Below are 22,412 nucleotides of genomic sequence, written 5' to 3'. Positions count from 1 at the left end.
AGTCAAGAAGTACCTGTAAAGAGAAAAGATGGATTAACATTTATCCCTTTACTATTATGACAAAAGATTGACATCCAAAATGTTAATGTCTTCTCTCTTTACAGATGTTGACGGATCTGTTGCATATTTCCAGGATTTGCTACTTTTACTTCAGTATTTGTCATCTCCTTTTTATGCTAATTAGTCTAATTTACTGAACTTGTATAACAATTGCCAGGCTTCACAGTTTACAGTAAATCTCAATATTACCCTTAACGAACAGTGTTCAATAAAAGACAAATCAAAAGTTAACAACAAGGAGCAATATGAACATTATAACTAGTGCACTAAGAAAATCAACGGGGTTTACACTTTGCTAACAAACCCATAGTTTTACCAGGCGGATAGACTTCTACCGCCATTTGCCACAAATACTTCAGGTTGGCTTTTAGAAACATTGAAAGGTTTAGAGCACCGAAGGAGGCAATTTGGCCTATCGAGTTCATGCCAGCTGAAAAAGAGCTGTCCAGTCTGATCCCACCTTCCACTTGGTCCATATGTTATGGCACCTCAAGTATGTATCCAAGTTTTTTTTTAAACGTGATGTATGTTTCCACCTCTGCCACATTTTAAGACAGTGAATTCCAGACTCCTACCATCCTTTGAGTTCCTTCTTGGCAAGAATTTAATACACCTGGTCAAAGTAGAGTAAAAGCATTTCACTACAATGTCTGAAATAAAATCACAAAATGCTGGAAAACTCTTCTTCAGAGCTCTGAAGGAGAGTTATACAGACTTGAATCATTAATTCTGTTTCTCTCTCCACAGATGCTGCCAGACCTGCTGAGTTTTTCCAGCATTTTCAGTTTTTATTTCAGATCTCCAGCGTCTGCAGTATTTTGCTTTCACTACAATGTCTGTCTAGCATGTAAATTGTTCAATTTATGACAGTTTGCTTCTGTAACATGGCTTCATAGTAGCTTACAGTCCAACTGGGATGTTTTTGTTCCACAATTTAAATTAATCAAATTAAAGCTGATTCACCCTAGTATCTCACTTTATCATGTCATGTCTGTAGAGACTGTAAATAAAATATTAAAATTCATTTCTATCTTTTAGTAAGATCCCAAAGTACACTTTTTAAAAAATAAATCAGCTCTCAAAAATATGGCAATATCTTGCATATCTAAATGCATAAAATGATACTGAACATTTCATCAGTTCTGTATTTGGTTCCTTCTATTATGGAAGTCAAACATAAATGTTTAACATATATAAACATGGTCAGAAGTAAGTGGAAAATAATGTCATCTCCAACTTATTTACTAAGAAGGCTTAACCATAATTGAAATTTATCGTTAACCAGGAAATCTGAAACTTAAAGTTACCTTTTAATTCATGAAGATGAATTACATAACTGTCAACTTTAATCTTGGAGAGATTTCCAACCTTGTTGGTGTTCTTTAAAAATGTCTAACTGGACATCATATTTACATTGGACAAAGCTTTTGTTTCTACTTAAATCTAAGCCTTTTTCTTTTTTGGAAAAGAAACCTACAATTTTAGCTTTATGTAAATTAGTGCACATTTCCCAAATACGATTGCATCATTAAATATGAAAAAGACATATGCTGAATTTAAATCCACAGTAAAATAAAAGACACCTAGAAATCAATATCCCACAATGTAATCAGAAAATCTACCAGATCAGCCTGCATGAAGTTAATATAATCCCTTTCAAACACCGACGGCTCACAAGCAACATCAAAATATATTCCCAGTTCATTATTCAAATCATTCTAAGGTGCCAAGGGCTGATGAATGACATCTTGTAATATGGACTTAAAGAACCTCAGCATCCTTTTTACAATCACACATTGAATACGTCTTCACAATCTCAAATGCCAATGTTTTCAAACCAGAGTGGAAAACAGTGTACTAGTGTTTAAGTATATTTCTTTAGCATGCTATTCAAGGAGTACAGTATCACAGAGTTTTAACTCACTGTGCCTCTTTTTTCCCAACAAACACGAGAAAACAGTCTTCATCTAATCTGTCCATGGTCCATGTCAGACATTTTCTGAAAGCTCCTCAGTTGGCAGAGACTGGTTTTCCACACAGCGATTATTATTTTGCACTTTGCAGCAAATTGAATACAGAAGTAAAAGGCACACAATGACATATAGTCCCACTATCAGCCAAACTACAGTTCCAAAGATAGCAAAACAGATCAGTCCCCTTTCCATTTTGTCAAGCTTCTGAGGCTTTCATTTAAATGAGCTGAGACAAGAAAGGATGATAAACTGATTGCATATAACTGCATCAAGCAAAGTGCATTCTGAATAGCTGTAACCAAATAGTTGCTACAGTTACTGTGAAAGGAAACAGCTGTCATGATCTCAGTAGGTGGTTCAAAGTTCAGGGGATTTTTAAATAGATATTTACATTGTGATACATCCAAAATAAATTATAAATCTTGAAACAATAGATCAAAAGCCTCCAGGCAAACTTACTGAGTGACAAATCTATATCAAGTGACCTCAGGATCATGAATTAAATTGCAGGTCTTTTATGAAATGAAAGGAAAAAAATACTACCTGCACATCCTGAAAGTGATGCTGAATTTGACTGTTAACTCCTCTAACGACATTTTCTGATTCAATAAAGTCAAAATGTTATTTATTATATACTATACACAGGGAGTGGTAGCAATGTTCTAATGGTATTGCCATGTTTGTGACGCTGTGGGCATAATGTTATGTCACCTATACTTGCATGATGATAGATCATGAACTTGCATGAACTCAAGCCCCTTATGTCAATCACACTGCAGAACTCAACATTCACCATAGAGTGGCACTATACCAGAGAATGGCAGGTATCTTGTTAAAGGCATTTCCAGTACACTCACCCTTCTGTTACCCTTGCTCCTTTGTTTAACTTAAGTAGTATGGGTTCTGCTCCTGTCACTAGCTCTACTTGGCAAACCCTTCTGTTTAATGGCAGTATTGCCACCACAGTGTGCCACTCTTCTCCAGAATTTGTTAAATGGCTGTCTTGGCTGGTGGATTGTTGTTAAGAAGCCTCGCTCAACTTTTACCAGCCGGCCAGCCTGGTTGGTCTCGTACTCTCACTTCTGTCACTCTCAATAGCTTGTGGTAACAAGAAGGAAAAGTCAGTTGTCAGTGCTAATTCTCCCCCCTCCCCACAAATCACGGTTTAATTTTCTCTACAGCAGTCCCAATCTTCATTTAATGAATTTTCCCCAAGCGAAGCCCCAGGTTTTTCTTTAATTAGTGCTTCTATAGTGTAAGAACCCTTTCAATTTATTGACTCCAAATTTTGTTCAGTTATAAGAATGTTTTTTCAAGCATTAAATGGGTGTACTATGGACAGTAGTGTTTGCCATCTATTGTAAGAAAATTAGAATAAGTCTTAATATTCTGATCTTTAAATAGGGCAGAATTTTGCCCTTGTTTGGTGGGCTCGGCAGGGATGAGCGGGAGTGGTCGGGAAGCCGACTGCCACCCGTGATCGGGCCACGACCACGATTTCACGCTGGCGGGCCAATTAAGGCCCATCCAGTGTGAACGCCGGCTGTAGGATGTCTGAGAAGGGGCGGGCAGGGATCTGTTTGCTGCCGGATTCAATGGTGACCTAGCAGCCAGTTCAAAAATGGGGCAGGCAGCCCCAAGGAGGCTGCCCACGTCGGAAGTTGCAGCAGTGACATGGCTGCGAACGGAGATGTAGACACGAGATATAGACCTGGAGGTGTGGCTGCCAGAAGGGACACCCTTGTCCCCAGAGATGGGAGGAAGAGGCTACCCCACCTCACAAAGGGGACATGAGAGGAGTTGGAAGCTTGGGTGAGCAGCCACGATGTGGTGCCACGCACCTGGGTGCAGTGCTGGAAGTGCCTGAATGATCTGCTGCACTTAGGAAAGGTGAGTACTGTGTTGACATGGATCAGTGTGTTGAAGTGGCCACCCTCCCGTGGAGCTCAGGGGTGTTAGAGTCTGAGTGCCAGCTATCAATCATGCTGGAGCTGGCTAAGGGGGTGAGCCCTGGCTGCTCAGACTGAGTGCCTTGCGTCTCGAGGGCCATGACTCGGATCTACCCTGCAAAATGCTTCTCAGGTAGGGTTGGCCAGAATGCAATGGTGCTGCAGGTAGAGTGGACTAACCAATGATCCTCTGTCCTTTCAGGAGAAGACATCCCATAACAATATTGAATGGTCGCAGGCTGGCGGAGGACCCCCACGCCGCCTCATCCTCTCCAGGTATGAACAAGAGGCCTTGGAGCTTGAGAGACGCCATGCACCTCGATCAACCAGCCGCAGTGAGGCTGGGGTGTTGGATGAAGATAAAAGTGCAGTGCATTGAGGTGAGAGTTTCTTGTGCAGTCGCAACATTGATGTGAGCCTCCAAGCTGGATCCTTCATTGATCATTGAAAGACGATGGCACCATGATGCAGATCTCCATTGTCTCACCAGGGTGCCTGGGTTGCACAGTGACAGTGTCATGACTTAAACTAATGACATGTCCTTCTTCTCCCTTAGATCTGCCACCAAGCAGCCAAGCGCAGGACCTCCAGGAGCTACCCCTAACACTGGAGGACAGCCATGCTCCAGAAGCCCCTGCGTCACACCCACTCTCTGAACCAGGCACCAGCACAGATACCAGCAGCTCAGTGGCTGTTAGTTCAGTGGCTAGTATCTCGGTGCACATTGGTAAGGGCACTTCACACTCGCTTGAGGTGTAGGCGGAGGCAGAGAGCTCCCAGGGCGCCAGCAGTTGGAGGACAGCTGAAGACCAGGACGATGCTCAATCGAAGGCTGATGATGGGCCTCTGGAGTTGTCCATTAGGCAGCAGATGTTGGATGTACAGTGGAGTGTATGGGAGGATCTGGCGGAGATCCAAGAGGGTATGTGTACCATGGTCTCTGTTGTGGAGGAATCCCTGTGGAGTGAGCACTGCATTGACCCTCATGGCCGAATGCAATGCCTCTTCCATGGAGAGAGTGGCGACTCTCATGGCAAGGCTGCTCCAGGAACAGAATCAGGGGCACCTGGGGTTGTGCTCAGACCTGCAAGCCCTCACACAAGCAATGACCTCAGGTGGTCAGTGCCAATGTGTGAAATGGATGAGGCACTCAGATTCCCAGCTAGGAGCCCATCCATCAACGGTAAGCAGGAAGGTCCACAGTGACCTCATGTTGGCGCACGAGCTGCTTGTCGTCTCTGCGGGCTCCTCTCAGGGTGCTTTGGATGACAGCAGCAGCTCCTCTGCCCCTCTGCCAGTGACCATGGCATCTGAAGTTGCGGCAGCTGGTGAGATGCCAGCCGTGGCACTGGCCTCTCCCTTCCAGGCAGGGCCATCAAGACAGCAGAGTGAGCAGGCTGTCGCCAATGCCGGTGCCAATGAAGGGGGAGCACCTAGACGTAGCACCCGTAAACTTAAGTTTAAAGCACCTTAAGCACAAGAGGGACTGGTCACGGGTGATCTTTTGTTCCCCCATTTTGTTTTACTTTTTTTAATGGTGTGACTAACAACACCAGATATTGTTCTGTTCAATAACCTGTGAGTTCCAACATTAAATTACATTTGCTTTTGTGTTATTGGCCTGAGTATGCTTCATTTATTTTGTAGGTGCAGAGTACACCAGTATGTAATGCTGGATGTGGGTGGCTTGAAACTTTATTGCACAGGCACTGAGTATATTTTGGGGGCAAAGGAAAGGGTAATTTCTACGATCCAGGATGGTGGCAGCAGCCCTGGCATGAGGTGGGGATAGCTCTTATTTGGCAGTCTAGCTGAAGGAGTGTTGGATCAAGGTGCCTCTGGTGTCCCTGCCTCCCTGGAGGTTACCAAGGTCTGCTTTCACACCCTCAGCATCCTCCTCACCATGCTCCTCTTCTGACTCACTACTGGACTCATCACATGTGCTCTGTGCAGCTGCATCAACATCCTCTTTCCCCAGTGGATCCCCTCTTGCCAGCGCCAGATTGTGCAGAGTGCGGCATGCAACCACTATCAGTGACACCCGCTCTGGGAGATATTGCAGTTCACCCCCTGAACTGTCCAGGCATCGGAAGCGCATCTTGAGAAGGCCTATGGTTCTATCTGCCACCACCCTTGTGGAGGCATGACACCTATTATAACGCTGCTTGGCCTCTGTTCTTGGGTGCCAGAGAGGTCTCATGAGCCACCTTTTCAACAGATAGCCTTCGTCACCCAGCAACCATCCACTTAGTCGGGTTGCAGTACAGAAGAGCCTCGGCACCTGGGATTTTTCAGGATGGGAGTTCGTTATGGGAGCAGCCTGGGTACCTTGCACAGACTTGCAGAACTTGCATACTGTGGTCACACACTATCTGATGTTCGTGGACCCGCTGGCGCCTTGATGGTCACATGTGTGCAGTCCATGGCAACTTGGACGTGGGGGAACCCAACAATTGCTACAAAGCCTCTGGCTCACTCAGCCTGGCTGGCCTCGTCAGTACAGAAATGAATGAAAGTCAACACCTGTCTGAACACAGCTTCTGTCACCAGCTTGACGCAACTGTAGACAGCTGATTGGGAGACTCCACAAAGATCCCCCGCCGACCCCTGGAAAGAGCCAGAGGCATAGAATTTGAGGGCCGCTGTGACCTTCAGAGCCACTGGCATGGGGTGTCCGCCCACACAGTCGGAGCTGATCTCAGGCCTGATCATCTGACAAATGGAGGTCACAGTTTCCCTGGAGAGGTGGAGCCTCCACTGGCGTTGCACCTCGGACATACTGAGGTAGCTACAATCGCTGCCTGTAAACCCTGGCAGCAGGATACTGGCGTCTTCTGTGGCCCCTTCCACATTGGATTTTCTGCAGGCCCTGCGCCCCTTGACACTGCGCCTCTCCTTACAGGTCGCTCCCCTGGAAGCTGCATTGGAATAACTGGCCTCCTCTCGTTTCTGTCCCTCTCTTCCTCCTCCTCGGAGGTGCCTCCAATGGAGACCACAATCTCCATTACCAGGATAACAGAAGGCTGTCTGATACCTGGAAGGGTCCACACGATCCAAATCCTCAGGGGCCTTGAAGACACCAATGAGTCCTGAATTGATGTGTGGAAATGCAAAGAATGAAGCCCCAATCAGAGATGAAGCTGCCAAGTACCATAAAGCAACCAGCAGCAAACTATCTTCAAAACTCCTCACTACTCACAATGGCAATGCTGCTGACCCTTTTTATCTTGCCCGTGAATGAGGTGTTGCAAATTATGGGCTGCCCGCCTGCCTGTTTTACCTGTGAGACGAGCAAAAAATCGCATGGGCGATGTTAAATTGCCATTAATTGGGTTATCAAAGGCCTTAACTGGCCTCTTAATTAATGGCAGGCGTGGGTCCGACTCTTGTGCACGCCCGCCAACTGAAATATTGCCTGAATGCACGATGACATCGGAACGCTCGCCCAACGTCGCTGTTCGTTTGGGTCGGGAGTGTGCCTGCCTGGGCAGAAAATTCTGCCCATAGAGTCTGAGCCACTGCTGATGATGACAAACTGGTAGCAGTCACTTACTTATTTTTAAACCAGACTATGGTGACTGAACAGTATTGACTGGAAAACTACTGAAGCTGAGCATACTGGGTGGCTCACTAAATACCCACATCAGCCGAACCCACTTCTCCAAATTCAATCCCACTGTGGAAATCCTCCTCCTTTCATGTTTCTTACTCTTTTATTGCAACAAAAACCAGTGGCTGCCAATATAATGTCACATTTCTTGAACATAGCGTGCAGCATCCAACAGAAACAAGTTGCAGCAGCACAACCAGAATCTTTAGAAAACTTGGACTGCACACAATAAGGCATCCGAAGGGACAGCCCCACCAATAAATTACAGCATTCTCCAACATCAGTTTCACTGAATGGATCAAATAAGTCTGTTTTGCTAATTCATAGCAGATTGATAAAATGGTGTCAAAGTCATTCATTAGTACATAAAGTTGTTACAAATTTTGCCAAAATATCTTACATCATCATCACCATCATTAATACACTGGAGGTCAAATATGGAATGCAAAAATTCATTAAAGTACTAAAGTGACCTATTGCTACCAGTGATATTAAAAAACAGTACTGTCAACATTTTAGACCTCTAAAGTTTTCCCCTCACAGAAAGATACATCAGAGCATTACACAAGCAGAACTTACAGTAGGAGGTTAAGATTAATAGATTACTGGGGAGTGTGGTGGGGCGGGGGGGTGCAATGAAAATAATGAATTTTAGTGGAAAAGAAATTTTAAATTGATTTTGAAAGCTAAAAAGGAGGAAGAGTTTAGGAAAAAGGGCAGTGACATTTCGACAAGTGTTGCTATTACCCAAGTATTTGATTGCATTTATTCTAGGCATTTACAAAGCATAAGTTACAAATTTACCCAACTACGCAGCAGCTCCTCTAATTCACAAATCTCATACAATTTTCATTTAACATAACATTTTCTTAAATGCTCAAGATCTGCTTTCTATCTGTTGATACACAAAGATTAATTCCTTGTACATGATCTTTTTAGGAACATCAAACAGTGGATGATCAATCTTCAGATGACAATTTATTTCACATGAATACAAGAAAACATTTTTTTAAAGTCAACTGTGGGAATAGCTAAGTCTAAAATGTGTTGAGAGCACGAGGTTTAACCTGTGGCTAATGTAATTTTACATGCTACATATACCAATGTGAAACAACACATGCTAAAAGGTTAAATAAGAAAACATTAATTTACTGGAGGTCAATTTTAGAGCAGAAAATGAAAAATGCAACTTTTTCCTGCACGCAAATGTAAAATTTGGTATATTATTTGGTTCACTAAAATTAATTACTAATATTACTGCAGGTATAATCTGCTTGAGAGTACAATAAATCAAAACACCCAAAATACAGTAACTCATGAGTTAAAGCTAGACACTCCAGGCTAAATGCTGAAATTAGCTTAGCTGGATTCTGTCACAATTTATTTGAATTTTTTTGGGAAAATTGCAGTTAGATTTGATTTTCATAATCAAAACCAATTAGTACATAATATCTAAGTTATCTCAAACAATCTATCCAACATGGCAATATTAGACTGAAATGATTATTCAGATGCTGAAAGTATCTAAAGCTGGGCACATTTACATCAATTAAAAAAGCAACATAGTAATTAAAGTAGCTTTTTTACAAGTTGTAAATGTTGCAACTGGTGCTGTTCAAATGAATAGGCTTTTGTCAGTAACATCTTTTCATAAACTAAAATAACTGTTTTTGCAATCAGCAATTTTAAATGCCAAGCATTAAGTGCAAAAGGTCTTGGTTGTTCCAGTTGAACTTACTGTCCCTATTTTAGACAGAATGTAACAGTCACGCTCCACCAGGTATTCGTGGCCGGTTTTAAATATTTCTATCATTTCAGGAATATTATACCCAACAGAACCTGGAAAACAAAATTAAAAAATACAAGAGGAATTCAGAGAATCAGTCATATAATTGCATTTGATTAACACAAGTGAATTAAAAAACAGAATTGCAAACAGGCAAAACTTGCTGCAATATTTCTAAGTAGGAGCAATGTATTACTTGAAGTTGTTATATTGTTATGAAAGCTGGAATTTACAAGACGGTTATGTGTTAAAATGTTTTAAGTTATTGTGAAATTAGGATTTCCTGAAAGCACCCCAGCCCAGATGCAGGTCTATATGGTTTAGTTGCCACTGGGGTGAAACTCAAACAGAAACTTATTGAAATCAAGGCCAGCATTTTGAGGATGGCGGGGTTTCCCTTCCTGCCATCTGAAGAGTAGGCAGCAAGCATATCCCTGCTGATGTTAGCTCCCCATAGTCATTTAACACTCCAATGAACATTAATTGACTGGAAATGCGACTTATGCCCCTCAATTGGGAGGAAGTCCCACCTCAGGGAGCTGCCAGCCGATCAGATTGGTTGGCAGCTCTCTAGTCCCAGCAGCGCCAGAAGCTGAAGTGGACAGGACTGGGACTGCAAGCAGTCCCCAGAGTCAAAATCCCAGGAGTTCTGGGCCAGGTAAGTATGGGGAGGTGTCTGGAGTGTTAGTGGAGAAATCAGGGAGTGCAAGGGAGTACCTGCAAGGCTGGGGGAGTGGGTATGGCTATGTTGAAAGGAGACTGTTGATAGAGGCAGCCCCCCACTTCCCACCTGAGGCCTGAACAAGGTCACTTCCTGGGCTTCCCCCTCTACCCTTGAACTTGCTGCGCCAGCCTGAAAGTTGAGGGTGGGTGGGAAAAGGCCCTTGAGTAGTCATTAATTGGCCACTTACATACCTCAATTGGGATAAGGAAAGGTGGGCTGACCTAGACCTCAACTGCACCACCATAAAATTGCGGAGCGGTTGGGCGGGCAGGAGTCCAGTGGGTAGGCCATCCGAGGAATTTTACAGGCCTTCCTGCCTAAAAACCCGCTGGAGGGGGAACGTAAAATTCTGCCCCAAATAACAGTTTTCACATCTTTACACAGTGACTCATAATAAAGGGGCAGCTGCTTTTGTGAAAAGCAGAGACAAGGTAGATACTTCTGTGGAGAAGCAGGATGCTTGTAAGAATTTGTTCTCTGTTCAAAAGGAAGGGAACAGAACAAATGGAACTTTGAGATTTAAGGAACACGGAGTCACCAAAGTGGCCCTTACAGGAGGAGAATGGATCTGGAAGGCTCAGGCTGAGTGGAATGACTTTTGAAGGACACTAGAAGTTGCAACCTAGCATGACAGGGAGAAGTGAGCTTGATGGAGAGCTAGGAATAACATTGGTCTTGTTCTTGTAATGCTACATATTTGACAGAAGTGCGGAGCACAGAGAAAGCGGCTGTAGGACATAGCTCTAACGCATTAGTTAGCTAATGTGAAAGTACCTTTTCTTTAGTTTGAGGTATTAGTTGACTGTTAAGTTATGATTGATTTATGTTAATTTTAATTTGTTTGTTACAGTAAAAGCCTTAAAATGTGAATCTTATCCTTCAGATCTTTCACTTGGGAAATTCATCTCTTTTTGAAAGATCTCCACTGGGATTGGAACAATACCATGCAGGACATACTGCTGCAGACTGAGCATCAGTAGATTACTTTCACATTTGAAATAGTGCACATGCTTCATATGTTGCATGTATATGCCCAACAGAAACATATTTTAGACTGTAGTGATGTTACAGGAAACCGGATCACTTTGAATATTTAAAATTGCACTAATAGAATTACTGATTCAGAATTAGTTCCACTAAGTATCTTTGTTTAAAATAACAATTTTCACGGCAACTGATATTGTATCTAATAACGGCAATAAAAGATTTATTTATTCAATTTAATCTGTTAAGGCATCATTAAGTTGGACTGCAGTAGGATTTCTTTTAACAAAATGAATAAAAGAACTGAAAGACAGCAAAACACAATTAGATTTAGAAAAAAGCAATTTGCCCTTATAATTTTATACACCCCAATTAAATTAACCCTCAGCCTCCTGCATTCCAAAAAATCTCCAGTCTACTCAATTTTTCCTCATAGCTAAAATTCTCCATTCCTTGCAAGTCTCCTCTGTGCACTCTCCAGTCCTACCACATATTATTGCATTACAGAAAGTATGTTTCTAACTTGATGGTGTTTGATGGTGCATTATTTAGACTGTTCTTGTATCTGATCCTAGCTGTTAGTGTGGGGCAAATTACACCATAAGCTACAAATTTTCTGCAGTCTTAAAAAATGCACTAATTTTGTGACCAACTGAATCAGTTTTTATTTTCCTTTACAATAGAAAATTTTCCTGTTTGTCTGTAATCATTTAGCATTTGATTATTCCCAATGGGTGATGCAGTATCTAATTTTGATTTAAAAATATCCTGTTGTAATAGCTGGTTTGAGTCACTTGGTGGTACTATACTAAAACACAATGTTACACAGAGTAGCAAAAACGAATGGAATACTAAACAGGACTGAGGTGAAGATACCTTTACCAAACTGGAGAGTTGGGAAGTCAAGCTGAAAACTGTCAACAACACTGAAGCAAATTCAATAGCCACCGAAACCTTTGCAAACATGAGAATACATCACAGAATTCTAACTCTCAAATATTGCATGCATTTTATTATATATATGCTGTGCGATTTCTTCCCTAAACCTTTTTACCTCTTTCTGCTCCTTGCTCAGTAACAAACATTATTCGTTAACTTTTCTGTGATGCATCTTGGGATATTTTGTGACAGGTGCTTTATATACATGTGGGTTATTGTTGAAGTTAAAGGCAGACAGAACTTAGTTTTGGTAATTATTTTTCGTTTTTCCACTTCACTGAAGTTTCCATACCTTCAGAACAGCCACCAAATACCCATTTGCAGACCTCCATGAGCAAAATTGCATTGAACATCATAATAACAAATCACATTCCTACCAATATCAGTTAACAGGAAACATTGCTCTACTTTATACAAGTGTCACACACTTCATTTCAATATAAAAGTTGGCTTTAGCTTTAAATGATAAAGATCAAGTACAATGACAATAGTATGCAATGTACCATCCAGATTTCTATTCTTGGCATAGGTCAAGGGATTGTAGTAAATTTCCACCTTTACCACTGGGCATAGAGCATCAAAAGCTGTTTAATAAAACGCCACATAACAGCCTGTTTTATAAAGTTATGGCACTTGGTAGTAGGGAATGTGACAGAACGTTTAGGAAGTTGTTTGAAGGACAGAAAAAAAGTAGCAATTAATGGATAAATCTGAACTTGGTCATGAGGGTGCAATGTGAAAAATTGCAGATAACATTCAATTGCAAAGTATGGTTAACTGTGAAAATGACTGCAAGCAACCTAAGGAGGTCATGGACAAGTTAGAAGATTGAGCAAACTGAAGTTAATTGAAATTTAATGCTACATTTTGAAAGAAGGAATATAAAGAACTTACACTAAATGGTAAAATTTAAAAAGAAGTGGAGGAGCAGAGGCTTGGGGATTCATATAACTGGGAGAACAAGTTTGTAAAGCTTTAAAAAAAAAACGCATCTTGAATCCTAGGATTTTATACAGGCAAATAGATTACAAGAGCAAAAAGGTAATGCTAAACGTATATTAGTTAGGCTCATTAGAATATTGTGCCCAGTACTGGACAACTTACTTTAGGAAGGATGCTAAGGACATAGAAGGTACAGACAAGATTCAAGATGAATGAGGAGGCTTTAGTTACGAGGAAACATAAGAGAAAGGAGGACCCATTTGATGCCAGCAAAGCAAGTTAAGAGGTGAGCTAAATAAAGGTATTCAAAATTAGGAAAAATTTTGATAAAATAAATTGGTTAGATCAGCACCAAAAATAAAGACTTTTATGAGAAGGGTTGTTAAAACATAGAACTTCTTACCAGAAACAGTGGTGGAAGCAAAATCCTTATTAAGGTTTAGAAAGGAAGTGAATAAATATTTGAAAAAGAAAAAAATTATTGTGGGGAAAGAACAAGGGAATGAGAGTCAAGAAAACACTAGTGGTGTTTTGCACTAACAGGGTGCTGCTTCAAATAAAAAAAAAGGTTCTGCCTAGCGCACAAATGAGTAATGTGGTATCTGAATTTCAGTGCCAGTGTGATGCCAGGTATGTAGGCCATGCATCTTGACTGGCAGATTGTATCAAATAGCACGTTCCTTTGGCTACTTGCAATGGGCAGAGCACTAACCGTACTCAACCAATCCATGCTTACAAAACGGAGAACATACTGTCCAATATTAATTGTGATTCCACAATTACATGCTGTGAGCAGCATTTGCTGAATAATCCAGAGTGTGCTGAGAATCACACTAGCAACTAATTTAACATTAGCAGTAGGGCTCGCAATGTAGCTCACTTATGCTTGCTAGAAGTTACATATATTCATATACATGTCCTCTGCAGGTTAAAGGAATTTAAAGTAAACAATTAGCTCCCTGGTGCATTCACCATAGCAACATCTCAACTAACCACAGCTGACTTGCCAACCAATCAGCACCCTTTTCTTATGCAGTATAAATTGTTCCCTTTGAAATTTGGCATTCTTGCATCTGTCCTGATGAGTGCAAGATGAAAAACTTCGACAGCATGTCCCTTTTATGGCAATACTCGAATTCTGTACTATTAAGCAACTAAACCTGGACGTATGGGTATCAGGAACATCCTTCAGTTTAAAAACAGACAGTAGTCAGACTGTTTGGTTGGGGGTCTGCAGAGGGTTGGGGTGGGCCTGATTTATTGGATATCTTGTTGAGCGGAATGGAAACATTACTGCTCCTCCTGTATCATTAGCAATGCTTTAAGACATTAACATCCTGCATTGAGTCCTTCTTGCCTCTTTCACCTGCTGGATTTCCCTGGCCTATTGTGGTTAAGTGTTAAAATGAAGCCACACAATCTCATTAAAATATTTAAATAACTAATCTGCCTCCTGAGAACAGATAGGATCGCCCAGCTCTTGTATCCTCCCCACTAAAACTGGAGGTGGGCGGCTTCAAGGCAGATTGGGCTCCTCTTTCAGATCTTTGGATTACCACCCACCCAAACCAAACCAAACCCACCTCACCCATTTTGGAGGTTAAAATTACCCCGTTGATCCCAATTGTAATAAAAATCCTCACGTGTCTCATCAAGCAGGCAACATTTAGTAATTTACTTCTTGTTCTTATGGTTGCTGTAGGTAAAGATTAATAATGGAAGATTCCATATTATAATTCCACTGTAGAGTTTATATTTTCTCACTTTTTACTCCTCACAAGTATATAACTATGGCCATTATTTCCTTACCCCGTTTGGTTTTAGGAAATTTTTTCCTTAACTTGTTCTTCAGAGGCACCAGTTTTGATATCATGTCTGGAACAGACACATAGAAATCCGCTTGAATTTCATCATCCAAGATCTGAAAATAAGCAAAGCGTTTGTAAGGTTTCTATGATGAAGAATAAAGTGCTTACTGAAGTGGGTTGCATTACTCAAAAACACCTTCATATCGGTTTCTCAATGCACCCTAATTCAACAATTAATAGTGATTTGTGTTTGTACTCCATCATCATATGTAAGGTGACTAAATGGCATAATGAGTTAGAATGCTTTCCTTTTACTTACGGAAACTGGATTTGAATTTAGCCCATTTTATTGATGACAGTCTAATCTCTCTATTTGGTGTAAGGGTCCTATATGAAACAAGATGCACTGTTGCAAATATTAAGTGAAACTGCCTACAATTTAGCTGAGGCAATTTCTCTGAGCAGCAAACGTTAGAGAGTGTGGAAGCGGAAAAATGCACTAGTGAGGGATGGAGTGCTCTTCTGAGCTTGGGGTTAATGCAAATTATTTGAGAAAGGACTTTCCTTTACAAGTGGATGTGGTGTAGCTGACCTTGGAGTATTCAATGCTAACAGGGCAATGACCAACTTAAGAGACGTATTTTGGTACGGGGGTTGAAATCTCCAAAATAAGTTTAGAAAAAGGAAATTTAAAAACTCAATTTAAAAACAAAGAATAAAACGTATTCTATGCATGCAATAATAGTCCACTGAATATTTATTAACAGTACTTAATGAAAATTAACACTTGCTTACTTACACCAACTTATTGCTAACTTATATAAAAACAGCAACAGTTCAAAGAGGTGCTTAGGTCAATGGAGTCTAAACTTAAAAGGGAAAAGGATATTAAAGGAACGATGTTGAGTTGAGTTGTGTGGCTGTGTCGGGGAGTTGTCCTGAGACAGATCAGTGATGGGAGAAGGTGTGAAAGTTGTGAATTTGAAGCAGCCATCGAATTTTCAAGCCAGAGAAGTCTTTGTTTTCAGAAAGCAGTCTGTTTCTATACCTTTTTTTTGGATTTCCACAACAGAGTGGAAGAGAGTGAGAAGTCACGTGGTATACCTTTATGCCTTGGGCAACATTACTGGACTTTTATGGTTAAAAATCTATAAGGGAATTGTTGCCAAGTAATTCACTTGTGTGTTCTGACCAAGTGGGTTTTCTGGGGGATGTTTTGCAAGACGGTTTCAACTGTGTAACTTTTCTGGGAGTGGAAGACGTAACTGTGGAGTATTAGAAATCTCTGACTAAAACTCAGCTGTAAGAGTTAGCAGATGAAGTGCAGGTAGAAATAAAAGCAGAATTTAGTACAGCTGATATGGTTAAAGTACCTCCTCAGCAGTTAAAAAGTTAGAGGAGGGGACACCTGAAGCTAGTGTGTCACAGCTAGAGGTAGTAAGACTTCAACTTAATATGGAAAGAGGCAGAGAAAGGCAGAAGTTGAAAAAGAAATGAAACTGAAAAGACTTGAATTGGAAGAGAAAGAAAGAGAAGAGAAATGAGAAAACTTGAATTAGAAAGAAAGGGCAAAGAGAAGGAAAAGGACAGATTGGAATAGAAAAGCTTGGATGGGAAAAAGAGGAACAATAAAAGAAAAAGGCTGGAAGAAATAGAAATGCGAAGCTTGAACTTTAACTTCGTAGAGAGAGAAGTTAGCAATTGAGGAAAGAGAGAAGAGATAAAGATAGAGAACTTCAGAAAGAGAAAGAAGGCAGACAATATGAATTGTCTAAAGTGAAGCTTAGAATAAAGGAGGACAGCAGAGATAGTGATTCAGATGGTGACTTTTATTCCTTTGAGGAATTTGACTTAACTAAAAATCTTCAGTTAATGCCTAAATCAACCATGGTTGGAGTTGAAAGATATTCCAACTCGTTTGAAAATATAGCTATAAAATTGAATTGGCCAAAAGTTGCTTGGACCATAACGTTACAGAGTGTTTTCAGGTACAGCAATGAATGTGCACGATAGCTTATCAGAGGAACAATCTGCAGACTCCGAGGTAGTTTAAAGAGCAGTACTAAATGCTTATGAGCTTGTCCCTGAAGGTTAAGACTATAAGAAAGAGACCTAATCAGGCAAGAGAAAAAGAAACTCTCTGGAATCAATGACTTAGGGCATTGAAGTTAAGACAAGGCTTTTGAAAATGTAAGAGAAATTATAAGTATGGAAGAATTTAGAAATAGTATTCTAGTAACTATCAAGACATATTTAGATGAAAGGCAAAGTAAAAAGATCAGGGAAGCTGCTGTTTTAACCGATACTTATGATATTCCACACAGATAGTTGAGTGTAGGAAAAAGATCATTGGGAGTCAGCAAGGGAATTGGAGGTATAGAAAACCTAAAATGGTAAAAGTGTTAGTAACAAGGGGCCAGTTAAGGACGCCAGTCTATTAAAGATGGAAAAGTAGAAGGCAAAGGTGAAGGAAGAAAAGCAGTATGTTACCATTGTAACAAGGCTGGACATATTAGATCAAAGTGTTGGAGGTTAAATGGGAAACCGATTGCAGTGATAGAAATTCAGAAGAGTTTTGTAAGTAAAAGTGCTGTGGGCTCTGAGACCCAAGTGCAAGACACTTTTGTACAGGTGAACAAGGAAGAGTCAGTATTAGCCAGAGAGCTGTAAATTGTGTTTACAACCTACCCAAGGAAGTTCTGAAGGGCAAGTTATAGAGGTGTTTAAAGATTTTATATGCAAAGGGAAAGTATATCCATGTGTTCCAGGAGGACCAAGAAAGACTGTTAAGATCTTGACAGCATGAGGGCTAGCCAATGATTAATGTTATGCAATAGTGCCATCTTCTATCCAGAAGGGTTATTGCAGGAGAAAGTGTTGGTTAGTGGAATTCATGGAGGATTTAAGTCTATTATGTTAAATAAATTTAAAGAGTGATTTGAAAATAAGAGGTGATTGTTGGGACTGGTGGAGAAATTGCCTATTGCAGGAGTTCAATTTATTCTTGGGAATGATACAACTGGATCGCAAATATTGACTATGCCGACTATAGAAGGGGACCCTGTTGAGATACAATCAACCTCTGTTTTACAGAAAGAACATCCTGGATTGTTTCTAGATTGTGTGGTGATGAGGTCACAGAGATACAAATTTAAAAAGGAAGAGAGAGAATCTAAAAGACAGGGGAGGATACTAAACCTCAGTTAGCTGGATCAATCTTTGAAAAGATTACTCAGGAAGAGAAGATTAGAGAAAACAAGGTTGAGGAATCTTTTAACAAGGTCCCGATTGATTGTCTAGGACCCCTCCCTAAGACTAAAAATGGAAGTCAGTGTTTACTGACTGACATGGATGTGTCCATGAGATTTCCAGAAGCAATACCTTTAAGGAAAATCATAGCAAAGGTGATTGTGGAAGAGTTGACCAAATTCTTTACAATAAATGGGTTGGATTCGGGTTCAAATTCCATGTCACAGCTTTTTAAAGAGGAAATGAACAGCCTCAGAATAAAGCAATTTAGGTTGCTAGCCTATCATCCCGAATAACAAGATGCTTTAGAAAGGTGACATGAAACTATGATTAGGGAATATAGTCAAAGCTATCCACATGATTGGTACTGAGGGATTCCAGTCTTGTTGTTTGCTATTAGGGACACCTAATAAGTAGACAGGGTTCAGTCCTTTCAAGTTAATATATGGTTATGAAGTAAGGGGACCATTCAAGCTGTTTCAGGAGAAATTAGAGAGTCAAACTTCTGAGACAACTTTCCTGGATTATGTGACAAAATTCAGAGAAAGATTGAGTAGGGCATGTGAGCTAGCTAGGGAACATTTAAAGATATCTCAGCAAGTGATGAGACAAATGAGACAGATAAAAAGGACAAAGGCTTGTAGATTTCTAGCTGGGGAAAAATTATTAGTATCATTGCCAGTGTCAGGCGAACCGTTAAAGGCAAGGTTTAGTGGACCTTACCAAATCGAAAAGAGACTCAGTGAGATAAACTATGTAGTAAATACCCAGCAAGAAAAAAAAGAGTCAACAAGTGTGCCATGTAAACATGCTAACAAGGTACTTTGACAGAGAGGATAAACAGAAGGAGATGCTGGTAGTGGTGGATAAAGAGGGGGAAACAGAAATTAAAGATTCTGAAATTGACCTTCCTTTGATTAAACTGGACAATGAGGAAGTACTTAAGAATCTAAGTATGATATTAAGATACCTTCCAGAAAACTATCGAAGTCATTTACAAACATTGTTACAGTCACATAAAGCAATTTGTGAAAGTAGACTAGGGAAGACAAATTTGGCTTTGCATGATGTGGATGTGGGGGATTCAGCTTCAAAAAGACAACACCCATGTAGATTAAATCCAGTAAAATTGGCTCATGTGCGAAAAGATATTGAAGTTATGCTGTAAGATGACATCATACAGCCCAGCCACAGTAATTGTAATTCACCATTGTAATGTGCCAAAACCGGATGGCTCACAAAGGCTATAGCCAGGATTTTCCCCTCGGCGAATTGAGGGGAAAATGACGCGGGAGGAACCCCTGACGTCATCCCGGTCCACTTAAATCTTCAGGAAGGCGGGCAGATAGTGAAATCAGCTGTCCGCCCGCCAACCTGTCAATGACCAATTAAGGCCACTGACAGGCTAATTAACCTTGTTAAAGACCCTGACGGTCCAAGCTTAAGGCTGGCGGGCAGGCCAGGAGCCCCAGCGGGCTCCAGATTATTCATGAAACCTCATCCCACTGGCAGGATGAAGTTTCATCTCCATTTTAAAAAAAAAAAATAAACTTTGTGTGTTTCTTATTAACATGTCCCATTTCGTGTGACTGTCACATAAGGGGGACATGTTAATAATTTTAATATTTCTCTATTTTTTGACTTTTCGTACCTGTCAGTAAACTCCCTGAGACAGCACTTTGCCTCAGGGAGCAAAGGTTACATATTTAGGCCACACCACTGGATGTGGTCAAGTGACCTCAAGAAACACAAAAGTAAACGCTACTGTAGAGTTCCCAGTGCCTACAACAAAATGTGAAGTTTTGAGTTTTCTGGGTATGAGTCGATTTTATTGGAAATTTGTGCCAAATTTCAGCAGTGAAGTTGCTCTACAGAATGGATTATTAAAAAAGAACAGGAGATTCCAATGGACACAGGAGTGTTAGACTGCTTGAAGGCTGTACTAACCACTAAATCTGTTCTAGCAGCACCTGATTATACAAAGCAATTTTAAAATGGATATTGACACCAGTGATGTGGATTTTGATACAGTGTTGCTATAGGAAGCTGAACTGGGATTTGAGAAACCAGTGGGGTATTTCTCATGGAAGCTATATGTGCATCAGAAGAAATATTCAACTATAGAAAAATAGACTTTAAGTTTTGTTTGAGCTTTGCAACATCATGAAGTAAACAACTCTTCAGAGACAGCTGTACATACTGACTACAATTTTTGAAGCTTCTGGAAAAGTTTTGAGATAAAAATGCCAGACTGTTCCAGTGGAGCTCGTTATTGCAACCGTTCAATTTAAAAATTAAACAGGTGGCTGGGCGAGAGAATTTAATTGAACGTCAAGAGCTTAAACTCAAAAGGACATAGATGTTGAGAAATTGAGAATGGACTGGAATTAACTTTATTCTTACCAAAGACTTACATATATTTTCATGGGTTGATGCAGGTACACCATAGCATATTTTTTTTTGTATAGATAAGTATATTAAGTGATATGAAGTGGATCGAGAAAATGAAGACATCTTTCGAAATATGACGTTTCATTTTTTTCATTGAGGTAGGTGTGAAGATTAATGTTATTATTTTAATACTTTGGGAATATGGTGGCATTCTGTAAAGAAGGCTGTGTGTGTATGTGTGTCTATGATTAATTAAACTTGGGGAGAGTTAGTAAAGACAGCTTGTCCGTGGGAACTGAGATTTGAAAGGTAAAATGCTAGATGCATGCATTTGTAATGCAAGGCTATAGTGAAGTTGAATGTACGAGTAAATAGGTTGGGTTTTAAAATTTGTATTAAGTAATAGGTAGGGACTTGACTTTGTAGTTGTTAAATTTCAAAGGGGAATTTAGAAGTGACAAGGGACTTTCACAACTTACAAAGGTTTCACAAATAAACAAGGGAAGGTTATTAAATTTTATTTGACCCAAAAGTGGAGGAAATAGGGAAACATGAGAGATTTTTATATCTTGCAAACGCTGAGTTCAAAGAGGTGCTTAGCACAATAGAACCTAAGATGAAAGGGGAAAAGGATATTTAAGGAAAGATTTTGATCTAGGTTGTGTGGCTCTGTGGGGGAGATGTCCTGAGACCAGATCTGTGCTGGGGGAAGATGTGAACGTTGTCAAAGATGTCAATTTAAAGCAGCCATTGAGTTTTCAAGCTAGAGAAGTCTTTGTTTTCAGAAAGTAGTCTGCTTCCAAACCATTCTTTGGATTTCCACAGCAGAGTGGAAGAGAGTGAGAAGTCATGTGGTATACTATCTTTACTAAAGTGAGAGCAGTTTGTGCCTTGGCTAATATTACTGGATTGTTATGGTTAAAAATCTATTAAGGGAACCGTTGCCAAGTAGTTTACTTATGTGTTCTAGCCAAGTGGGTTTTTTGGGGTGGATGTTTGTTAACTGTGTAACTTTAATCTTGTGTCTTAAGTTTTTTTTTTCATCTTCTTGTAAATAAATCTTTTAATTTTAAAATCCTAAAGGTGTTATTGGAGTTCAATGCTTCTGGGCTCAATGCCTTTTCGTCCTCGCTTTCAAAATACAGTAAAAAGGTTACGATCAGCAGGACAGGTTTCCCTCTGGGACCTGGCTTGCTCAGCAAATAACATCGGCTGTGGTCGTAACAAAGGTTTCCTGTTACTCACAATAAGTGCTTGTGGTGGAAGAATGAATCCAAAGCTGTTTTTTTTTACTTCAAGCTGGTTTATGCTCCTCAGTGCTGCAGACTTCTTAATAGCTTTCACCCAGAGTGTTCCAGCTGTATCTATTTATACTGTTTAGATGGGAGAATCAATGCCCGTCTGTTTTAACTAGCAATTGTCTTTAATAAAGATAATTGCTATGCAATGTGATTGTTGATACAATAACAGATTCCCCTCTTTTCTTTTTAAATTAAAGCTTTAATTTTTTTCAACAATCACATTTTCACATTTATAGATCCCACATTTCCAAATGTGGGATCTATAAATGTGAAAATACGTGACTTTATTTCCTTCTGTTTGTTTTGAAAAGGATGTCTTTTTTAATTTTTCAAAGCTTTAATTTATATAATACATAAACAATTACAAAGCAAAAAAGTATTTTTTCCATTTCAGCATATAACATAAGATGCCCCTCTTCCAATACATTTAGTAATTTCTTAGAGCAGGCATTTCTTTTCATAAAACAATCTGATAGCTGGTAACTTGTGTCAACCCATCTCTCTTCTCTCTAACATCTTTTATGCTGGCTAGATCTATTCTTAAACTTTTTTCCAGTGGCACTTTTCATTAAATGAACATTATCCCAAACAGACCGGTTGTCAACATAACATTCTATGGGCAAACTATTCTTACATTGCCCCTTATCCAATATACTGACAGAAATATTGTATAAGTAAACCCCCATATCTATCAAA

General features: G+C 40.1%; 1 protein-coding gene across 2 annotated transcripts in view; it reads right to left on the bottom strand.

Annotated features, from left to right (window-relative positions):
• The window catches only part of mrpl1 (mitochondrial ribosomal protein L1), a 56,845-nt gene that overhangs the window by 8,952 nt on the left and 25,481 nt on the right, over positions 1 to 22,412 (bottom strand). For both annotated transcript variants that reach the window (XM_041201848.1, XM_041201849.1), the window contains 2 exons: positions 14,777 to 14,888; positions 9,331 to 9,431 (listed from right to left, as the gene is read on the bottom strand). In XM_041201848.1, the coding sequence (XP_041057782.1) occupies positions 9,331 to 9,431; positions 14,777 to 14,888 (213 nt within the window). The remainder of the gene's footprint in view (positions 1 to 9,330; positions 9,432 to 14,776; positions 14,889 to 22,412) is intronic.

Source organism: Carcharodon carcharias, chromosome 1 (genome assembly GCF_017639515.1).
Source record: "Carcharodon carcharias isolate sCarCar2 chromosome 1, sCarCar2.pri, whole genome shotgun sequence".
Taxonomy (NCBI): Eukaryota; Metazoa; Chordata; class Chondrichthyes; order Lamniformes; family Lamnidae; genus Carcharodon; species Carcharodon carcharias.
This window is presented reverse-complemented; position numbering and strand designations above follow the sequence as displayed.